The 17,113-nt window shown below is 48.2% G+C and overlaps 1 protein-coding gene across 2 annotated transcripts in view; it reads left to right on the top strand.

The window, feature by feature from the left end:
- IGF2BP1 (insulin like growth factor 2 mRNA binding protein 1) overlaps positions 1-17,113 on the top strand; it is a 46,102-nt gene that overhangs the window by 13,204 nt on the left and 15,785 nt on the right. For both annotated transcript variants that reach the window (XM_019980658.2, XM_019980657.2), the window contains exons 3-5: positions 11,268-11,316; positions 11,845-11,896; positions 16,332-16,395. In XM_019980658.2, coding sequence (XP_019836217.2) covers positions 11,268-11,316; positions 11,845-11,896; positions 16,332-16,395 — 165 coding nt within the window. The remainder of the gene's footprint in view (positions 1-11,267; positions 11,317-11,844; positions 11,897-16,331; positions 16,396-17,113) is intronic.

Raw genomic sequence — 17,113 nt, 5'->3', positions numbered from 1 at the left:
TGAGTTATTAATAAGACTATCTTTAACTGATGACACCCCAAGAGGGCGGACAAAAGAATGTCATTCGCACCCCCAGACAAATGCCCTACTCTACGTGGAGGTGTGACTCTTTGATTATAAATTTTCTATAGTGGCTCCCAGAAGGCCCAGGGAGGAGGGTCTTTTTTTCTCGAGGCCCGGAAGGCCTCTTGGTTCCGCGCCCCCAGCCCACCCCACTCCCAGGCCTCAGTTCCTGCCTTCTCAGTGGGAGGCCTCCCGGCCCGGGTCCTGCCTCCTCCCACAGCCCAGCCGAGGTCTCTAAGGAATGCCGCCTCCCGGGCCATTTTCTCCCCTCCTGCTTCTGCGGCCCCACTTCCAGCCCCCTACCCCCAACCGGTTCCCACTTAAATGCTTGCAGGCCTGTTTGCAGGCGGGAAGCCCCCTCCCCCACAGGACCACCTCAGTCACAGCCCTGACCACAGGGAGGTCGGGTCTGGATTTACTAAAGGACCCCAGAGGGGGAGCCTGCCCCTCGCTGGCTGCCTGACTCGCTGATGGGGTCGGGTTTCGGCCGGTGGCTCTGGAGAGAGAGACAAAGGGCAAAGTCCTGGTCCCCACCCCCACCCGGCAGCCCCCCGGCGGCTGTCCCCTCCCCCTCCGGGCCCTGCGCGGGTAGCCCGGGGCCCCCTGGGCCGGGTGGGACCGGCTGTGGCGAGTCGGGAAGCCGAGGGGGTTCTGGCGGCAGAACGTTCTAGACCGCCCGGTCCCCACGGGCCCCGGGCACACCCTCTGTCCCCCTCCTTGTGCTCTGCCAACTCGGCCCACCCAGCAGCCGGGTTGGGGGGCTGAGCGCTCGGCTTCCCCCGGGTGAGGTGAGAGGGGCTGGGGGAAGGGGCCAGCCCACGTGGGGCACAGGCCCGGCGACGCCAGCCCGGCCGCTCAGCTGCTCGGCCCTTCTCAATTGCCCGTTCATGAGGACTCCCCTCCTCCCCCCCAGCTGCTGCCAGCCCTCCCCCACCCTCAGCTGCTGCCGCCCTTCCCAGGCACCTCTTTCTCCTTTGCCTTGCCGCGCCTGCTCCCCGTTGTCCTCCCCGCCCTGGGTTCCTTGGGCTCTTCAAGCCCTTGCCCCTGCTCCTGGCCCAGGATGGTGAGAACCATCTCGCATGACGCTGATGGGACGCCCTGGCAGAGTCTGGGACTGGGGAGAAAGGCCTTTAACAGAGAGGGCATGTGGCTCCCGCACAAGCCGGGGCAGAACTCAGGGCTGCGCGTCCGTGGCAGAGGAGAGTTGTTTTGATGCACTACCCACTAGAAAGAAAGAAACAGCAGTTCCTGAAGTTTTCCACCACCAACAGGTCTGTGTTGGCAGCTGGAGGAGAGAATTCCTTGAGGTTGTTAACCTCCTGTTGGAGGAACACAACCAGAGCGCCTTCTCACCAACAGGGTGAATTGTGTTTTTCAACGTCTCCTGGCATACATTCCCATTCCCTCTCTGTTAAAGGCCTTTCTCCCCAGTCCCAGACTCTGCCAAGGCGTCCCATCAACGTCATGCGAGATGGTTTTCACCATCCTGAAACACTAGCAATTCCAAGAAGCGCCCAGATGACACCAAGGTCTTTCTTTCTCAGTGCAAATTGTGAGTTGCAGAAGAGAAGGTTTCTCTTAAGACTGGTCTAGTTTCCATTTGTTTGCTTCTCTGCCTCAAAATCTTAGCCTGGAGCTGCTGGTCCCTCATGAGGGGAGACCTCCCCCCCCCTCCCCCCACCACCCCCCTGCTTCATTTCTGAGGCTCACCCTGGTAGTGCCTTCCCCTGAGTGTCCACTCCACCCTCAGCCAGGTCTCTGGCCCCTGAGCCAGACCTTCTGGCTCTAAAGCATCTTCGAGAGGTGCTGATACCTCCACTGAGGGGATGAAGGCTAAATCTATCTCTCCGTGAGGTCTTTCTAGCCCCCTTTACCTTTCCCTCTGTCAGAGTGTATTAGCCTCCCCCACTCTGAGGGAAGATCCTGGAAACGCTTCCCATTACCAGCCAGAGAATGAAGGTGAGCACTGTCCCCAGTGGTTCATTTCTTACCCACAGCGTCGCTCCCTCCACCTGCAGGGTTGCGCTGCTCACAGTGGGCACCTCTGCTGTTTGTCTCCATGCATTCGGTTTAGTGCATGGCTCCTTCACACCTCACACTTCACACTGTAGAGCTTGGGAGGCCAGCTCTGGCTCTAGGCAGCCCTCAGGTGAAAGAGCATGGATTCTAGGCAGAGAGAGCACTGTGGAGGGAGGGAGGGAGTGGCAGTTGGCCCAGGCCGACTTGGAATTTGTCTCGAAAGAGCTTCACTGTCTCAGCTTCTGTTTTGGCTTCCTTTGGCACTGCCCAGATGGGCAAGGAAAAAAAAAAGTGGGCTCTCTAGTCAAACCATGTATTTCCGAGATGAGTAAATTGAGCAGAGGATTTATTCCTCCTTTGCTTGCTCTCCAACACCAGGTAGCGCCTTCCCAACTGCCTGTCACTTCTGCACTCCTGCCTATCCCAAACCAAGATGAAATTTTGCAAGACAATATTTGGTGACTATATTTTTTCCCTGCTAACAAATCTCTCTGACAATCATCCAGCCGTATTATAGTGTAGTTAGCTCTTCTGCAAGTTAAATCCTGTGCCCAAATTGGAGCCGCATGCAATAAAAGCCAGTTGGCACGCACTTAGCCATACAGAATATGGGCATTTTTCCTGCTGCTGACATTGGGGCTATACAAGCTTCTGCTGTGTTAACACTTCTTGTCAGAGAGAAAGAACCGAAGTTTGGTGAGATGAGCAGAAACCAGCCTGGGAGGAGAGCTGAGTTCTAGTCCTACCTCAGTTTCCAAGTCTCTTTCCTTTTCCTGTGCCTCGGTTTCTCCTTCTATAAAATGAGAGTGACTATTTAGGACTCTGTTGGACCTCAGTGTCTACATCTGATTTCCTCGGTGTAGGAATCTGATTTTCTTCAACTGGAACTTCCTATTGCTGGGTTAATGATGTATGTATGTCCTTGGTCATCTGAGAAGCTTAATGAATCCCCCTCTTCTTCCCTGATTCCAGGCGGGCCAGGGGCACTTTAAACACAGTACAAGAGCCTTCCAAAGAGGGAATATGATTTGTCTCAGAGTTTCTCCCCAGAATTTGCTTCCTGTCCTCAGCATTAGTTCAGGAGCACACGGGACCGTGTGTGTGTGCTGCATACCTTTAAAAGACCATGTTCGAGGGACCAGAGATACATTCCAGTGGTGTCCCTGCTGCCCAGTTCCCCCAGTACTTCAACCCCTTGGTGGTGGCATCTGCTCTGCCTGGTCCTGCATTTTCCAGCAGGTCCGTGTTTTCCTTTCCAGCCCCTACCCTGCCCGTCAACCCACCCGGCTGCCTGCCTGTCTGGCTGCCCTACCTCTGGATCAGCCTGGCACAGAGCCCTGGGCATTGGGCCAGCTTCTCCTCCCCTCCCCAGCCCCGCCCCCTTTCTCAGCTACTGCCATGCTTGGAGCGTGCCAGGTCCGCCCCCTTCAGAAGCTTTCCTCCACGATTATTTTTTTCTCCACCTCTCCACTCTACAGGGGTAAGGAGGCAGGGTCGGGAGGAAGGACTGGGTCAATGGTGATCTTATGGAAAGGGCAGAGGTTGGCACATTAGGACATCTTTTATGTGTGATTTTTCAGTTGGGCAAAGCAACTGGGATGGGAGCCAGCTTTGGGAGGGGGGCAGTGCCTCTTCTCTGGTGTCAGCTGCATGGGACTCTCTTGTTGAGGAGTCGACAGTATCACCCACTTCTGAAGGGTTACTCTGCCCAGCCCACCCCCTCAATGCAGTCAGCCTTGTCTGTTCCCTTCTCCCATCCCTAACCAAGCTAGGGTGTCCTGCTGGACTGTAAACGCAAAGCAGGAGCTTGCCTAGCTTCCTCATCCCTCCATGCTCTACTGCAGCACAGTGCCTTCACTGTCCAATAGAAACGTGAGGCAAGGCACATCTCTAAGTGTGAATTTTCTAATAGCCACATTGAGAAAAAGTGGAAAAAATTTAATTTTGGCTGTGCTGGGTCTTCACTGTTTGAGGGCTTCCTCGTTTCGGTGGCTTCTCTTGTGCGTAACATGGCCTCACTAGTTGTGGTCACGGGCTTAGTTGCTCTGAGGTATGAGGAATCTTCCTGGACAGGGATCGAACTCATGTTCCCTGCATTGGCAGGTGGCTTCTTAACCGCTGGACCACCAGGGAAGTTCAAAAAAAGTGAAATTAATGTAGAAGTTTAACTCAGCAAATTATTTTTAAAATTTATTCAAAGATTATTGTCAGCATGCAATCTGTAAAAGCATACTTTTACTACTTTGTTATTATTATTATTAATTTTGGGGGATACTACCTTCCCTGGTGGCTTGGCAGTAAAGAATCCGCCTGTAATGCACGAGACCCAGGTTTGGTCCCTGGGTCAGGAATATCCCCTGGAGAAGGAAATGGCAACCCACTCCAGTATTCTTTGCCTGGGAAATCCCATGGACGGAGGAGCGTGCTGGGTTGCAGGTTCAGAAAGAGTCGGACATAACTGAATAACTGATCATGATGAGCATGAAGTCTTAGGAACCCAATGTGTATTTTATTTTACTGTTAGAGCCTGTTCTAATTCATATGATAAATTTTCATTGGACGCATTTCATCTGTATTTAGAGTTCATAAAATTTAGAGAAGAAAAAGTTAAATTATATAAAACTTTTATTTTAAAGAAAAAATTCAATTGCTAATTTGAAGTGCTCAGTAACCACATATGACTAGACTAATGGCTACTGCAGTGTGGATAACACAGGTTCAGTGCATAGCAGGTGCCAAGAAAGTCTGGAGTGAATGACTCCAGCAGCTGGACACCAGAAACCTTAAGAAAATGGTAATGACCTTGACTGCTGATTAGAATGAAAAGAACATGGTGTTATTGCAAGTTTGAAAAATCTTAATTAGTTGCTCACTCTTTTAAAATAGCCAGGTAATAACCCCAACCCCATCACCAGGCAAGCTTAGTTTTCTAATTGCCCTGGGCTTGTTTCTTCCCACTTTTTCGAGGAGATGCCTGGAGGCTGGAGTGAATTTGGGTATCACTGGGGATGAAGTTAAGTGTGGATGTGTGAGAGAGTGTCTTAACTTTGGGCTATGGATGGATTCCAAAGCTTTCATTAACCCATGAAATCTTTAAATTGTGTGCAGAATGTTTGCATCTTTCTGGTGAAGAGTGTTCTTACCTTTTATCATATTTCCTAATGGGAATCTCCAGGGGAAAAATCGGTTCACAACCACTTATTTAGACCATTAAGACACAAAAAAATCACTCTAATTAAAAAGGTGTAGGAACTTTTAAAATTAGTGATCCAGTGGTTAGAACTCCATGCTCCCAATGTAGAGTGGTTTGATACCTGATCAGGGAACTAAGATCCCGCATTCCACAGCAAAGATGCCACAGTGGAGATCCTGCATGCCACAACTAAATAAATATTTGGCACAGCCAAATACATTAAAAAAAAAAGAAAGAAAGCGTATTACTATAGGTGGACAGGGTTGATCTCTATCTGGGAACACAAGATCCAGTAAAATGGGCTAATCCTAATCCTTGTTTCTGTGATGTGAGAAACTGAGGTCTGGAGAGTTGAAGGCCTGACTTGCTCAAGGGCATGCAGCCTGCTAGTCAGAGAACCATGACCTTGGGGAGAGGTGGAGATGAGGGTCTAATCTGGAGAATCTGACTTAATCCTAGTTCTCTGGAGAGATGAAAGCCTTGATTTGATTCTGATAGGGGGCTCTGGGGGTTGGGGCCCCAAGCCTGAACAGTTTTCCAAAACCTACTATTGCCTCTCTCCCCACAACTGGCTTGCTCCACCTAGATGTAAAGGGAGTCTTCCCACTAGGGGAAGATGAGGTCGCTAGCATAATTGAAGGTCGCATCCTACCCTCTGGACATGGGGGTGGAAGGAGGAAGGAGGTGGTTTGTCTGCAGGAGTTAGAAAAAGAACACTTCTTGGGGCAGGCAGTTTTTAGCTGTCCTCCAGAAGACCTAAAAACTTCTCAGGGTGTGTTCTGTCCAGGTGTGCATTCTGTCATCTGGGGAGACCCCCTTCTGAAAGTGTTCTGTCTGTGCATCTGCTTGTCTCTCCACTGGACCTCAGACCCGTCCTCCCTGCCCCCATGAGGCTCCTCACCAGGGCCTGGATTCTTGCTAATAAAAATAAAATAAGAAAACTTCATTGGCTTAGACTCATTAATTTTGAATCTGTGATGACATTAAAATTGGGTGAGCTAGAATTATCTTTTTTAAAAAGTTTTTGTTATGGAAAAAAGTATTTTGAAAAGTAGAAAGGATAATTAAATAATTCCCCCATGTACCCATCACCAAAAATTACCAAATCATATTTGATCTGTATTAATTTTCCCCCTGGTTACTTTAAAGTAAACCTAGACATGACATTTTATCTGTAACTATTTCAGTATGTATTTCTAAAAATCAATATTTTATCTTTTTGGCCATGCCTTGAGGCTTGTGGAATCTTAGCTTACCAGGGATTGAACTCTTGACCTCTGACGGTGAGAGCTGCCCAGAGTCCTAACTGCTGGTGTGCGTGCCTACGTGCTGTCTTTCTCAGTTGTGTCTGACTCTTTCCCATCGCATGGGCTGTAGCCCTCCAGGCTCCTCTGTCCATGGGATTTTCCAGGCAAGAACACTGGAGTCGGTTGCTATTTCCTACCGCAGGGGATCTTCCCCACCCAGAGATTGAACCCATGTCTCTTGCATCTCCTGCATTGGCAGGCGGAACCTTTTCCACTTTGCCACCTGCAAACCCTCTAAGCACTGGACTGCCAGGGATTCCCTGACTTTTTAAGAATCTAATTTTTTCAAAAATGGTACAAATGAACCTGTATACAAAACAAATAAGACTCACAGATACCGAAAACAAACATTTGGTTACCAAAGCCTGTTCTAATATTATCAAATATCTAGTCAGTGTTCAAAAACCATAGAATCACTTTTAGCGACCTCATCTTCCCCTAGTGGGAAGACTCCCTTTGCATCTAGGTGGAGCAAGCCAGTTGTGGGGAGAGAGGCAATAGTAGGTTTTGGAAAACTGTTCAGGCTTGGGGCCCCAACCCCCAGAGCCCCCTATCAGAATCAAATCAAGGCTTTCATCTCTTCAGAGAACTAGGATTAAGTCAGATTCTCCAGAAGTTACAGGTGGGGCGTTTTGACTCCTGGAGAGCAGTACCCACTCAGCATGTCTGCTCTTCACTCTGATGCTTGAACTCTATGAGTGTTATAAATCTGTCCTCAAGCCAAACCTTTCCTGTATTTTGGCAAAGACTTTTGTTTCCTTTCTGTCATCAGAAAGGCAGCACAAGGGGACGAGCCTGGAAGAGCCTGGAACCAGACAGCCTCTGTGTTTCAGTACTGACTCTGACTCTGGGTATCTGACTTGGCAGATACTCAACCCCTCAATCTCAGGGCCTCAGTCTGTAAAGTGGAGCCACAGTTACCATGGGCATGGATAGTGGGAGGCTTCTTGGAGGTGTAGAATCTGCACCTGGCGACTGGTAAGCACTCCTGAAATGTTCGTGTCTTCCTTAATGAACTCTTTTCCTTCCCATTCAAGGTCAATGACATGTCTTTAAAAAGGTTAATAGGGCCAGAGCTCCCTGCCCCGGGGCGGGGGCTTCCAGTCATACTTCCAGGTGCCCAGCTCCTGTTCTTCCTGAATCTCTTGTTTTCCTACTATCTCCTTAGTGGTTGCTCAGATGCTCTCCCTCTGGTCTCTCCTGGAATCTCCCCTGGGCTCGAAGGAGGTCACTTGGTCCCTGTGGCCCTGGTGTCCCCTGCTTGCCCCCAACCACATCAGAAAGGAGCACCCCCTATGACTCTGTGTCTGGGGAGCTGCCCCAGGGCCCTGCTGGTTAGGGCAGGCAGAGGGGGTCAGAGGCCTCAGGGTGTTGGCATCCAGGGAAATAATTTGACTCGTGCACCCATTGCCTTCATTGCCAGGGGCTGGAGGCGTCACTCTTTCACTTCACAAGTTTATCAGCTCCAGGACAGGTGGTGGCTCCTGAACCTTGGGGAGTCCTCTTGCTTTTCTGAACAGTCGGTATTGGAGTTCAGGGTCCTGCTCAGTGTGCAGTGCCCCGTTGCCTGTAGTGCAGAAGCTCCATTCTGAGCTAGTGGAAGCCTGTCTATCAGTCAAATGCTGGATTGGGGCCCTTTGGTTGTCACAGGAGGTGGGGGTGTGGGCTGTGATATTTCCCGCTATTTCCCCATCAGTGCAGAAGCCTAACTGTTTTACTATCACAGGTAGCCATCCTTGTCAGACTTGTAGCCTCTTCCCATGCTAGTGTCCTGGGGACTCGAATTGGGACTGGGACAGAGCACCTGGACGGGGCCATGACTTAGCAGGCCTCCTGCCTGTTCTAAGTCCTCACAAAAGCCCTATCCGTTTTCCACAGGAGGAAACTAAGGTACTGAGTAAAGAAGTCAGGGCTTCTTAACTTCCATCCTGATCCTCCAAGCCCTCAGCACCCTGCCCTGGCCCAGCTTGTACTGGGCAAGCGGAAATGCCTGTAGCACCCTACAGGCATTATTAGCACCCTACATGGCTAATGAGTTAGCCATGGGTTCCTGGTCCAGTTCTCAACATGGCCCCATGTGCCTTGGGCCTGAAAGAAATTAGGTAGCACCATACTTAATACAAACCAGGCCAAGGGCTTAAAAGACAAAAGCTCTTGGTCTCTGTTTTTTTCAGGGTTTGCCTTGCTGGCCAGGTTTGGAGGCCTGAAGTGGCCTTGTGTGGGTTCCCAGGATTGGGTGTGTGTGCCCTGGAGAGGTGGGTGAGCCGTGCCTTTTGGGGGTGGGGGAGGGCTGCAGGATGTCTTTTCTTTCATTGGTTGGGTATCCCTGCCCTCCTCCCCCCTCCTTCTCCTGAAACATTCCAGACATTCCAGACTGCCATTGCTTTCAGGATATGGATTAACATCCCAAACTGAGATTTGATTTCACCTCCCCATCCCCTCCCAACTCTTCCCTACCCTGAAAAGAAAGCCCCTAAAAGAGGGAGTTTGAGGAAGAAGAGGGTATTTTTTTTTTTTTTTTTTTTTTGAAGAGGGTATTTTTGACCCTTGACCTGAGATTATAGTAAGGGACCATCCTGAAAGTGTGCTCTTAAAACTAAACTTCCATAGGGGGCTGCTTTAAGCCCTTACTGGTTTGAACTCCAGGCTGGCAGCCGCCCATCCCCTTTGGTCCTTCCAGAAGCATTTGCTTGAGAGAGGTCCTCACTCAGCTTGGGGGACCCCTGTCACTAGCATTAAGGTAGATCAGTGTTCTCCATCTTCTAATGGTATAAATCACCTCTTCAGTTCGCCAGGAATTTGACTTTCCTCCTGTGAGAGCTCCTGCGTTTTCTTTGCCCATTTCATCACAAAATGAGTTGTTTATGGGAAATCCCATAGGGCATGTGATGCAGATACCGTGAAGCTCACTCTTGGCCATTGAATTGGATCCCAAGAAGCTGGCCTGGTGTGGGACTCGAGGCCCTGGAAGTGGGCTTGTTTCTGATGCTTGTTCTTTTGTCCGGCTATGATCTAACCTCCTTAGATCAGGTTCATGAACCAAACCAAAGTAAAGAACCATTATGGCACATTTCCCTTAAGCTGTTTCAACCCCAGAAGAGATTTCGTTAGTGTATGTCATTGATAAAGACTCTCTATCCTCAAAACTGCAGAGCTAGAAGGGGTCTTAAAGACCCTTCTGTTTCCGTTCTACATCTAAAGACTTGGTCACGGGTGAAATGAGTGAGCTGGCCGAGGGCAGAGAGCCAAGATCAAAACATTTACAGTTAGAGTTTAGCATCCCTTCCCTTGCCCTCATGTGTGTGTAGGGTTTTGTTTTTTATATTTTCTTGTCCACGCCACATGGCATGTGGGATCTTAGTTCCCCCACCAGGGGTGGAACCCATGCCCCTTGCATTGGAAGCGTGGAGTCTGGACCACCTAGGAAGTCCCACTCTTGTGTGTTTTGAGCATGATTTCCCCCAACTTGGCAAGAACTGACTGGGCCCTGTTGCATGTCAGCCAGGAACACAGGGCCTAAAACTTGAGTGGCTTAGTCAGGACAGCCAGTCGGGGGCAGTTGAGGGGCTAGAACCGGACTTTCTTGCTTCCTGCTCTCATTTTTCCCTCGTGCCACTGGAATTTCGTTGGACCATGTCCTGAAACTGAGAGTTTTGTAATCAAGGATACACAAAGACAAGTGACAATTGACCAATGCAGATCAAGTCAATTGAAATGTTTTAAGCCCAGGGATTAGGGCATTGATTTGGGTGGTGAGCAATTAATTGCCCTGGGCATCAACCTTGAACCTGAAAGCCTTCCTCAGGGAAAATTACATTTTTAAGAGGCGTTTGAAAGATGGGAAGGAGGAACTATAATAAACTGGGAGGAGGGAAGGGGGTGATTATGATGCTGGATTGTGTGTGTTAATCACTCCACCTTAGTATTCACACGTGTGTCTATTATTACATTTTAAGTACGATGCTTACTCCAAACCCTTTGCTAAGCTCTTGATAATATTATCTAACATCACTTTATACCTCCCTGTGAATAGGTATTATCCCTGTTTTACAAAGGAGAAAACTGAGCCTCGAGTTAAATAACCTTTTAAAGATCAGTGCTAAGTGGAGCGCAAGTTTAAATCTGTATCAAAGAAAGAGCTTAGCTACTGCCAACTATCCTGCTGCAATTTGTTTGCGTATATGTTTCCCCTAATAATTGTGAGCAGCTTGAGGCCAGGCACTTTGTTCTATCAGTTGTGTCCCCAGCATGTAGAACAAAGTCATCCAGCATGAAGTAGACACCGACTAGAAAGGTATCAGGTGAATGATTCATACAATAATTCGCATAGTTAGCTCTGTATTCCTAGAGTCTGAGACATGGTGGGTGGTAATAGATGGTTACTGAGTAAGATATAATGAGTGAGGAACCTAGGAGAGATGAACAAAGCAGGTATGACTGGGGGGATTATGTTATCCTAGTGCTTAGGGCACCTGGTTTTGGCTTTCCTATCTGTGGTCGCACTGTATTTCGCTCTCTAAAAAGAGGCCAGCTTTCCATTCCCAAAGGTTATCATTCTTAGACTCTTAAGTCTTTGGTGTTGAGTAGAAGGTAGGAAGATAGACTGGAATGAGGACTAAAACCTGCAAGGTCACAGGCCCCTAGAGTATCCAGAGCTGTCACTGATGTTTTCTCTCTAATTTCAGGAGTCGAAAAATACAGATCCGAAATATTCCACCCCAGCTTCGATGGGAAGTAAGTGATTAGGGGAAATTGTTAGTGGGGTCATGGAGACTGGGAGGGGAGTCTTGGTTAGCCTGAGGTGGCAGAGATGACTGGGAGGTGTCCTGGGGGCTTGGTGCTAGGCCAGAGAGTCTGAGGGAGGGGGTGGCGGGGTGGACAGTTGGATTGCATCCTCAGCCTAAGACTTGCAGCATGAGTTCTTGGGCATTCCCTCTGGTGAGAGGCATCAGGGAGGCGGGAAGGGTGTTCCCTGAACCCCAAGCTTAGTGATGACAGAGGACCGGCTGGAGACCAGGTGCTACAGGTCTGCTTCCAAAAAGGACCTTAAGTTCCACACCCGCTTTTTGAGCACATTCTGTGAAGAAATTCTGATGGCTTACCGCCAGCATTAGTACCTAAGAAAGGGCAACCCAAGCAGGTAACATGTTGAGTCCCCACCAAAGGGTTTCCCAGTGCTTTGGGGTGAGGGGTGTGCCCAGTGATGACTTGGTGAGTTCCTGGGGTACTCAGGTTAGCCGTGCTCCCTTCCCCTGCTCTCAGGTACTGGACAGCTTGCTGGCTCAGTATGGTACAGTGGAGAACTGCGAGCAAGGTAAGAGTGGATAGAGGCGGCGGTAGTGGGGTAGGGGTAGATGGCTGTTGGAGGAGTTGTGGGGCGGAAGGGCGGAAATCTGCTCTGCTTCCTTTTCTGGTGCCACATCTCTCTGGAACACCAAAGACAGCCCAGAGGGTACCGTGGAGGGAGGTAGAGTGGAGTGTCCCAGCTCTGGCTCTGCTACTTCTCTGGAACTGGCTTCTCCTCTGGTTAAAAAGAGAATCAGCAAATCACTCATTCCCAGCATGGAGTCTCCATGGGCCAGCCAAGGTAGAAACAGAGGTTCCCTGGATTTTAGAAATAGGTTAAGAATGGAAGCTGTGCGTGCAAGCTAAGTAAATCTGTAGCCCTTTTACTTTAAAAGCTTCATAACTCTTGGTTTTTGTCTGAAATAATCAACAGGTTGTCTTTTTTTGGGGCGGTGGGCAGAGAGGGTAGAAACTGATTATCAGCTACATGTCTTTGGTTAATTAAAAAAAAAAAAGGCAGAGAATCACTTTTGCACATATTGATGGGCAGGCAAAATCTTTCTCAAGACTGGGCCCACGGGAACGTCCCTGGTGGTCCAGTGGCTAAGATTCCGTCTCGCAATGCAGGGGGCTTGGGCTCAATCCCTAGTCAGAGAACTAGATCCCACATGCCACAGCTAGGACCTGGCGCAGCCAAAAAAAAAAATAGTAGGCCCACAGTTCAGTTCAGTCGCTCAGTCATGTCTCACTCTTTGCTACCCCATGAACCGTAGCAAGCCAGGCTTCCCTGTCCATCACCACCTCCTGGAGTTTATCCAAACTTATGTCCATTGAGTTGGTGATGCCATCCCACCATCTCATCCTCTGTCATCCCCTTCTCCTGCCTTCAATCTTTCCCAACATCAGGGTCTTTTCAGATGAGTCAGCTCTTCACAGCAGGTGGCCAAAATATTGGAGTTTCAGCTTCAACATCAGTCCTTCCAGTGAACACCCAGGACTGATTACCTTTAGGATGGACTGGTTGGATCTCCTTGCAGAAGGAGAAATAATAAAAAAGAATTCTAGATCATGAAAAGTTTGCTATGATTTTTGAAGTTTCTCCAAAAACTTCTTAAGTTCTTCTCAAATTGCTTAAGATTATAAATTATTTTCAGAGGAAATGAGCTAAAATAAAATTTGGAGGACTTGCTTGGTGGTCCAGTGGTTAAGAGTCCACCTGCCAATGCAGGGAATGTGGATTTCATCTGATCTGGGAAGAGGGAAGATTCCACATGCCATGGGGCATGGTGCATCAGAGCCCTGGGTGCCACAGCTCCTGAAGCTGGCTGTCTAGAGCCCTTGAGCTGCAACTACTGAAGCCCTTGTGCCTCTGGCCCACGCTCTGCAACAAGAGGAGCCATAGCAATGAGAAGCCCGCCTATGGTAATGGAGAGTAGTCCCTGCTCGATGCAACTAGAAAAAAGCCCATGTGTAGCAATGAAGACCCGGCTCAGCCAAAAGTGAATGAATGAATGAATAAAAATTTGAAGTGTTTTGGGCTGGACATAAAGTAGAGCTTGGTCATTAGGCAGACAAAATGGTTTGAGTTTGCAGATCTTTAAGAAACCTAGACAAGACAAAATATTCATCTCCAAATTCTAAATAGGCAAGCTGTAAATCATTACAAATGATTAAAATACTCGCCTGCACAAAAATCTGAGGTGCTGAATCAGTCGAACAGGTTCTCTTCTGCCCTGACCCTGGAGCTTGCTTTTACTATAAGCACCAGGACATAACTGGAAGCACTGATAACCATTGCTCAGTCCCTGATAACCATTGTCCAGTCCTGCTTACATCTTAGACTGATGACTCAGTTACTCCTGGACAGACAGCAGTGGCTTGGGAGCACGTTGGAGAGCTTCACTAGGGGTGCCCAGCAGGGGTCACTGCTAGTTCAGAGGCTCACCAGAGAACCATAACACACCGAATCTGGGGGCGATGCCTGCTCCCTGGAGAAAACAGAATGGCAAATGTTTGCTTTTGTAACAATAAACTCTTCGTCTGCTCAAACGCCGCTTACTAAGCAATGCCCTTTCTGTCCACCCTACGTGAAATTATACCCCTGACCACCACCTCCTTTTCCGTGCTTTGTATTTCTCCATAGCACTCAACCCCTTCTACTTTTTTGCAGGGAGAACATGAATTTTTTTTTTAATTGAAGTATGGTTGATTTATAATATATTAGTTTCAGTTACACACCATAGTGATTCAGCATTTTTCAAGATTATACTCCATTGAATGTCATTACAAGATAATGTCTGTAACTCCCTGTGCTGTGCAATTTATTTTTATCCTTTGACTGTTTTGTTTACTTATTTATTTATTGGCTTGTGGGATCTTAGTTCCCTGACCAGAGATCCAACCTTGGCAGTGAAACCGCTGGGTCCCAACCTCAGGATTGCCAGGGAATTCCTGTCATTTTACTTGATACGTAGTAGTTTGTATCTGTCGGTCCATACCCCGTACCCTTGATGCCCCCCACCCCCGCCTTTTTTAGTAATCACTAGTTTGTCTTCTGTATCTGTGTTTCTGTTTTGCGTATATATTCATCTGTATTTTTTAGATTTCCCATATGGCTGATATCACACAGTATTTGTCTTTCTTTGACATTTCACTAAGTGTAATATGCTGGCAACCCACTCCAGTGTTCTTGCCTGGAGAATCCCAGGGCCGGGGGAGCCTGGTGGGCTGCCGTCTGTGGGGTCACACAGAGTCGGACACGACTGAAGCGACTTAGCAGCAACTTAGCAGCAATATGCTCTTGGTCCGTCCACATCTCTGAAAGTGGCAAGATTTATTTTTTTTTTTTTTTTTATGGTTGAGTAATAGTCTATTATCATACCATCTTTTCACAGTCTTTGCTTATTATATTTTTTGCTTTCTCTTCTTACTAGTATGTTTAACCTCCGTGAGAGCAGAGGTTTTGTTTGATTCACTCCTGTATTTCCACTTAACTGCTAGAAGATTCTTGCAGAATCTTCCTCTCCACTGAGTTGGGAGAGCTCTACTGACAGGCCAGAGGGGCCAAGAGTGGTCTGCACTGCAGTTTTGTGGTGATAAGTGCCGTTGGTATTGTAGAGGGAGGGGTGGATTTGGTTTTTTTTTTTTTTTGGTCCAAGTCCCCCACGCCAGGGCTGAGCAGTCTCAATTCAGTTCATTCGCTCAGTTGTGTCCGACTCTTTGCGAACCCGTGGCCTGCAGTATGCCAGGCTTCCCTGTCCATCACCAACTCCCTGAGCTTCCTCAAACTCATTTTGAGTCGGTGATGCCATCCAACCATCTCATCCTCTATCGTCCCCTTCTCCTCTGCCTTCAATCTTTCCCAGCATCAGGGTCTTTTCCAGTGAGTCAGTTTTTCATATCAGGTGGGCCAAGTATTGGAGCTTCAGCTTCAGCATCAGTCCTTCCAATGAATATTTAGAACTGATTTCCTTTAGAATGGACTGGTTTGATCTCCTTGCAGTCCAAGGGACTCTCAAGAGTCTTCTCCAACACCAGAGTTCAAAAGCATCAATTCTTTGGTGCTCAGCTTTCTTTATGGTCCACCTCTCACATCCATACATGACTACTGGAAAAACCATAGCTTTGACTAGATGGACCTTTGTCAGCAAAGTAATGTCTCTCCTTTTTAATATGCTGTCTAGGTTGGCCATAGCTTTTTTCCCAAGGGGCAAGCATCTTTGAATTTCATGGCTGCAGTCACCATCTGCAGTGATTTTTGAGCCTAAGAAAGAGCGCTGCTTTCTTGAGCAGGTCTAGGGGACCCAAAATCACAAGACAGTGATACATAAAGCAGAGGTTAATTTTATTAATTCAAAATGGGGGAAGACTTATGTGGCCAGATCACATGGAACATCCAACCCAAGTCCATTCCCAAATCCTGCCCCTCCAGACTCCATGGCAGACTCTTGTAAACTTATTCAGCTAGGTGAATGATACACTTTTATTTGATCAGTGAATACTTGAGGGTACTCTAAAATGGATTTAGGTGTTTTCTCAAATCTCTTCGGGGATGTCCTTACAGACCTTTTCTTTGTGTAATCTCACTCAGTGTGTGATTTTTAACTAGTATAAATTTGTTTCTAAGAATAAATTTATTTCCAGATTGGGGTATATGTGTATGTGAGTGCTCTCTGCTGCATAACTGCTGATACGTTGACTGCACATCCGTGTATATGCCTGGCTCTCTTGAGGGCTGGCAGGGAAATCGAAGGAAGACATTAAAGTTAAAGGAAAATGATAGGCTAATTTGAATTTTCCAGGAGTTGTGATGAAAGGGGCCTGTAGAGGAAATGCTCTGCTTTGTCATTCAAGTGTTTCCTTCTTGACTGCATGGCCCTCAGAGATGAGCCTTTTAAGAACATCATTGGTGCCATCTCCAGGACTCACTGCTCTAACCCTGATCTCTCTTTTTGCTCCCCCAGTGAACACGGAGAGTGAGACGGCAGTAGTCAATGTCACCTATTCCAACCGGGAACAGACCAGGCAGTGAGTGGACCCTGAAGTGGGATAGGGAGGGTCTCTGTGGAGGTTGGGAGCCAGGTGCCCCTGCTTTGACAAGAGTGGGCACCGGCCCCGCCTGCCCTCTCATTTTGTTGCACCCAGTGCCAGACTCTTGTCATTTGGTTCAGGAATCTCAGAGGTTCAGAAACCTCCCTGGGGTTGATAGGATAAACTTTGAAGACCCAAAGACTTCCCCAGAGGAGGTGGGAAATCCTTTTTAGAAGATCCTGGTTTTTGATAGGTTTCCGGTTGCGGACCATAGGATCCTTTGCTGTGTTGATGGTGCCATCTAGTGGTGATGAGAAGGAACTGAGACCTAAAAGATTTGTGATGTGGCAGGAGCAGACATTTTATTCATATCTCCGGAATCACCTTGAGTCCCATCACATCCACAATTTCTGGCTCCCTAGCCATTTGGTTGAGTCACCCTGCCCCACCCCATTGGTACTGATAGTCTTCATTTATATTCTGTTATAGGCCTTTTGCCACATTTTGCTTTTGATGGCTTTCTCGTTCCTTCAACATGTTGCCTCTATCCCATTTGTTTCCTCCAACCTAGTTTAAAACTGTACCACTTTCTCAAACCTTCAGTTTTCTTTCAGGTGTCTACTGGGCTCAGAATTTTCTGGAGGTCCCTGTGGCCAGTCTATGGGCCTTAACTTGGTTTTAAGTCCACACTTGCTTACGTCTTACTGCATATTGT

This window comes from Bos indicus, chromosome 19, assembly GCF_029378745.1.
Source record: "Bos indicus isolate NIAB-ARS_2022 breed Sahiwal x Tharparkar chromosome 19, NIAB-ARS_B.indTharparkar_mat_pri_1.0, whole genome shotgun sequence".
Classification (NCBI taxonomy): Eukaryota; Metazoa; Chordata; class Mammalia; order Artiodactyla; family Bovidae; genus Bos; species Bos indicus.
The sequence above is the reverse complement of the archived record's forward strand: the minus strand, read 5'-3'. Positions and strand labels throughout refer to the sequence as shown.